Genomic DNA, 5793 nt, shown 5'->3' with positions numbered 1-5793 from the left:
CTGGCAAAGGGGAAAGAAAAGAAGACTATTAGTATTTGTTGGTGTATGTACCTTTAAGGAGGAATGGGGCTGAGAGGAAAAGGAATTGCTTTTTTGGGCACTAAACAATTGTTACATAATAAGCTTATTATCAGTGATCTCTCTGGAAAGCAGGAGTGGGTGAGGGTGGGGTGACATGGGGATATTTTTGCAAAGGGGAATGTCCGGGATACAGTGGTGGTCTCAATTTAGGGAGCAAGTTACTAAATCCTTTGACGCCAGCACGTCTGGACCTCCCACCAAAAGTACTCAGTCTATTTGGGAATTAGCGATTAATATTAAAAAATCCCAACCCCAATTGGTTAACCAACATCTGGTCTGCATCACACTAGAAACTAATTCTTAGTGTTGTTTATTAATCAGTGTTGCCTTGAGGGGAAAAAAAGTATAAACTTAAGTAAACAAAGGCTAATGGGAAAATATATTCAATCAGAATTCTGGTGGCAGTAGTCCTAAGGGGTGCCACTAACTACCAAGATTTAGCATAATGATGTCTGCATCTAGGCAAGAACCCATGTTCAATTCAATTCAACAAGGAATGAGCTAAATCTATCATATAATTAATATGGATTACATCATTCATATAATAAATTTTGAGGGATAGATGTCTAAAATATGACATAGTTTTAAAAAATACACTAGATTTTGAAAAGACGGGTTCAAATTACAGCTGTTCTGCCTATTAACTCTGTAATGAAAGGTAACTTCATTAACTTCTGTGAGCTTGAGTTAGTGGTTGTATTAAATGGGTAGAATCATTCATGCCCTTATGACCTGAGAGATACTTTGAGGATCAAATGAGATAATATACATAAAGCACTTTGAGATGTGATTACTAAAATGTAATTATATCAACTACTGAAATTAAGTGACTAAGGATTTAGAGATTACTCACTGTATAGTAATCTTCATTTTAATAGTATTTCATGTGATGACATGGAAACCTCTCTGCAAACAAATACTCATAACAAGAAAACCCAATCATGCCTGCATTCTAAAAGCTAAATTGGTGACTATGTGCTTGCTTAAATAAGCATACACAGAAAAAAAATAATGTTCGGAAATAAAAACTACTTAAAATTTTTAAAAAAAGCATATACCAGATCAAAATATATTTAAGATTTTACATTTCTTCTCCAATAAATCCAAGCCTTGAAGTCTTGTATTTGGCACCAATTCCATAGATTATAAGAGTCACAACCACTAAGGAAAAATGAAATTCTGTCTGCTGGGTCCAAGGGGTCAGTTTGAAATGAGTTTCACAAGGATTTGTTGCTTCAAAAGTTTTAGAGGCTTACTTTTCAAATGCACCCAGCTGTCTAAACAAGCTTTACAACATAACTCTTTGCCACATCCACAGCATTCTGATGCTGCTTACTTTGCATCATTTGTTAAGCACCCACCGTGTCATTGCACCATGTGCATGTCATTGTACTGGCTGCTGGGGAGACAAAGACAAAAGAAGAAACCAGTAGGAGTCCTTTCCCTCAAGGAGCTCACAACTTATTAGCTGTGAGTATCTGAAGAATGGCCTGTGCACTGTGAGCAGCTTATGCTTTAGAAAAATGGCTGAACTAAGGTGACTGTCCAGGAAGTTATTTTGAAATTTAAGTAGATATTAATTATTAAGTTAGGAATTAATTCATCTCTTCATTGGGAAAAGAAAAAAAAATAAATTCAAAGAGCAGTTAACCAGAACCTACCTCAACAGGCTGTTGGGAGGCCCAAAAGAGATAATTTTGTAAGGTGCTTACTTAGCCTAATGCTTGGCACAGAATAAATATTTAATAAATTATTTCCCCTTTCCCCTTTCCCTATGAAGTCAATAAAAGTTCCTTTTAGGAAGAAAGAAGATTGCTGAATAAGGAACAAGGGTGATACACATACAATAGGCACTCAGCAAAATAATTTGATGATGAAGGATGAAGATCATGGTTTGCCTCTTGACTATGAAGATTCTGTCCCCTTAAGGAATTACAGAATCACATATAGAGTTTAGAACTGAAAGAGGTCTTAAGAAATCATCTGGCCTAACCCTTACCTTTAGTCAGATAAATCTTGTTTTTACAGATAAACTACTTAAGTATCGAAACTTTTCACTCATCCTAATGATTTCTCCAGAAGGTGGTGTTTTGGGGTTTTTCCCCCCTTCTGCTGCCATTATATCTAAAATATTTTCCTTCCTTGGTGCTGCCTGGGTGTCAATAAGATATTGCTTTGAAACTCTTAGCCAAATAAACCCCAGAATCCCTAGGACTTCATTGTGCTCCTAAGAGGTAAGCAACTTTTTTTTTTTTTCAAGAAGCCTGGGAAAAGAAGAGATTCAGCTGACTCGTAGATCAGGAGGATATAGCCAACTGCTTGTTTTTCTCCTACCCCTCATCCCCAACTCCAGAAAAGCATCCTTAGATATTATTTTTAAGGAAACCACTGAGTTTTACATCTTTGCTTGAGAAATAGTTCTGGACTCTCCCAGATTAAACGAGAGTAAAGAAGGCAATGTCGTGGGAGAAGAGGAAGGGGTGCACAAGTTGCCTACCTCGCTCTGAATCAGAACGATCTGAAGAAATGGTAGAGCCAATGCTGTCCATTCGTATTCGCTCCATCTCCTGAGGACCCTGCAGCTGTTCCAGTCGTCGCTTTAAAAATCTCTGTTCTCGTTCCAGGTTTTCAAGCTGGTGCTGGCTCTTTCTCTCAGCTTCTTCAAGTTTCTAAAATTTGTTTATTTATTTATTGTTTATTTATGTTTGTGTACAGAACATGAACAAATAATGGTACTTTCTGGTCTCCTATCTAACATCTAAAAGGAATACTTCTAAGGAAGAAAAAAGAAAAACTGGAAGATTTCCTCCTTTTTCACCATAAAACTATGTCTTTATATTTCACGAATTTTGAGTGTGCAATGAATGCAATGTTTGTTCAAAGTGGGGAAGTAAGTAAGTAATCTCTTTGAATAAGAGACTCCTCTTGCTGAACATCGATGGAAAAATACCGAAGAACAGCGTCAAATCTGAGCTTTTTCCACTAGAGGGCCTTATTTCTTTCCTTCCTAAGGAACAGCAAAATATTTAGTATTTTCTCACTGCAGCACTCCAAAAGGCCACATTGTATAAACAACTTATAATAGGGGGCCGTGCTATTCTATTTTGCTTAGCTCGTTGGCAGTTTTCCTTTAAGGCTCACTTATTATGGCCAATAAGTAGGCAGAATGAGGTGCTGACATACCAATTTGAGTATATAATGTTACCTAAGGTCAGATTAACTTCTGTCTGGATTGTGGATACCATACCTTAGAGTTAAAGTACCAGGTGCACACAGGGGAAGCTGCCTTTGGCCACCTTTCTTACCTTGATGTGTGCTTTGGCTTTGTTGAGCAGCCCAAGGGTTGTGTGCCTGGTGCAATCTGGTCCAAGTGGGATCAGCACTTTTAAACGTTCCAAACAAAGGCGCAGATGAGCTCGTCTGAGGAGATGGAGGAAAGTCAGCTAAGGTGATAAGACTCTAAGAAAAACCAGCATTGCTGCCACCTTACATTTAATATATCATGAAACTGATGCTCTGTCAAAAGATAAGCAGTCTGTGCCTTTTCCCTTTCATACCCAATGTTGCCCTTTGGAGCCTTGCCATTCCCAACTCTCTTATGTTACAAACTCCAGCTATGCTAGGCTATTATCCCTATTTTCATAAGCCTGGCATAGATGGATCATTTATTTGTCCTCACATAAAATAATCTATTTCAATCTGATAATATCTAGAGTATGGAAAGCACATTGGGACAATTAAATATATTTTTGACTATCCAAAGCCCAAGGCTAGTAAAGGTATGTGTGTGGGGAAGGAGGGGATTCAACTAGCTAAGGTATACTGTAGAGATTTAAAATTTTTTCTCAGTTTCACAGTATCATAGATATAGAGCTAGAAGGAACTTTAGATGAAATCAACATCTACTCCTTATTTCGCAAATAAGAAATCTGAGGCACAGATAGATGACTTGCCCAAAGTGTCACAGTTGATGTCTAAGGCAGAATTTGAACTCAGGTTCTTCTGACTTCAAGGCCACTACAGTGCAGTGACTATACCCTACTATCTCTTTTGTGCACCAGCCTTCAATGTCTATCCAAAACTAAATAAGTGACAAATTATTTCTAAAATTTCAGTCTTTTTCTAGTGGAGGCAAAAGTATAATGAAATACTGAAAACCTGTATTTGGCAAGGAGGGATGGGAAAAGATAGAAAATATGGCCATGGAATCTCCTTTAAGTCCAATTCCTGAAACTACCTAAGTAATTCTACTTTTCTTTCTTACCCTTCCTTTATAATTGCAAAAGAAAATATCGATTGACAAAATTATTTTTAAAAAGTCACTAAGTTTCCCAAACACCCTCTAATGGAAATTCTGAGGCAGATCCTCCCATAAATCCTGATAGACAAACTCCTGTCTTTTCTGGGACTAACAAGGTATGATCAATTCAGTCTCCAAAGATATGATCTCATCCAACAATAGCAATAATCCAATGCAAAGTTATCAGTTAGCATCATATATTAAGATAAAGTCGAAGAATATGTTTTTCATATCACACATCCTCAGTCCTGCCAGTGCTCTTGTAAGTGAATGTGCAGTATCTACCATGAACAGTACAGAAACATCCTCCATCTTCCCCTCACAGAGGGCTTTACCAAATCACCAACCCTATGCTCTCTTCATCTAAATGGGCAGAAATAGTGTTAAGTAAAATTCCCATTGTTAGCAGGCTTAAAAAGCATCATACAGAGGCAATTCTATCACGACAAGCAAGGATGATTCAAAATAGGGAGGTTAGAGATTTGGCTGATAAACTGTCAATATTCTTGTATAGTCCAACTATCTTGAAGGGTCTGTCGGTACTTCCATTACAGACTAAACTGAAAATTCAACTCCAAGCAAAAATCTGGCAAATTCAGTTTTTATAAAAGAGTGCCTTTTATTTTACCCAATTTACAAAAAATATATATATATATATATATATATATATATATATATATATATATATGTGTATACATATATACACACACACACACACATGTTTATATGTATGTATAAACTCCCAACTCATCAACAAATTTGCCTAAAAGAGGCTTAAATTTAAAATCTTTTACCTGCTGCCCCATACTCTCTAGTTTCATGAAGCCTTCCACTCATTTCCTAAATAGAATCTGCCAGGTAAGGCAGGTCACAAGATCACAATAGACCTTTATTCTTACTAGAAGAAAAATAACTACAATGGAAAATTTTTTTAAGTCATCATTAAAATTATAACATTTAACAAACAAGGAGCTCATGACCTGAATGAAAGGAGAAGGCAGAGGTCCACATCTCTCTTGTCAATAATTAGTGTAGTTATTGAAGCTCCCAAAGAGACCACCAAGAATGAACCATCTTTACAAAAAGCCAAAACATCAGGCTGCCAGCTTAATTAATCACTAATATTAACATAAGAAAAACTTGTTCCAGAGGAGACTGAAGTTGTTTCAAATGATCCACCTATAGTACCCATGGGAAATATTTTTCACTTCTGGTTTCACTAAAGAATTAAAAATGATTTTTAATTTTGCTATAGTTTCAAGTAAAGAAAAAAAAGTTCAATTGAGAATTGTTTGGTTTGGTCACTACAATATTATATTAACATATTTACACTAATAGAAAACCAAGTTGTATCGGTGATTTGTTATTACTCATTTGTTAATCTAACAGGTGTTTTATAAATCTAATCCAGT

At 36.3% G+C, this 5793-nt stretch overlaps 1 protein-coding gene across 3 annotated transcripts in view; it reads right to left on the bottom strand.

Moving 5' to 3' along the window:
- The window catches only part of MXI1 (MAX interactor 1, dimerization protein), a 104393-nt gene that overhangs the window by 581 nt on the left and 98019 nt on the right, over window positions 1–5793 (bottom strand). For all 3 annotated transcript variants that reach the window (XM_031955828.1, XM_031955826.1, XM_031955827.1), the window contains 2 exons: window positions 3387–3501; window positions 2579–2750 (listed from right to left, as the gene is read on the bottom strand). In XM_031955828.1, the coding sequence (XP_031811688.1) occupies window positions 2579–2750; window positions 3387–3501 (287 nt within the window). The remainder of the gene's footprint in view (window positions 1–2578; window positions 2751–3386; window positions 3502–5793) is intronic.

The sequence above is a fragment of the Sarcophilus harrisii genome, chromosome 2 (assembly GCF_902635505.1).
Source record: "Sarcophilus harrisii chromosome 2, mSarHar1.11, whole genome shotgun sequence".
Classification (NCBI taxonomy): Eukaryota; Metazoa; Chordata; class Mammalia; order Dasyuromorphia; family Dasyuridae; genus Sarcophilus; species Sarcophilus harrisii.
The sequence above is the reverse complement of the archived record's forward strand: the minus strand, read 5'-3'. Positions and strand labels throughout refer to the sequence as shown.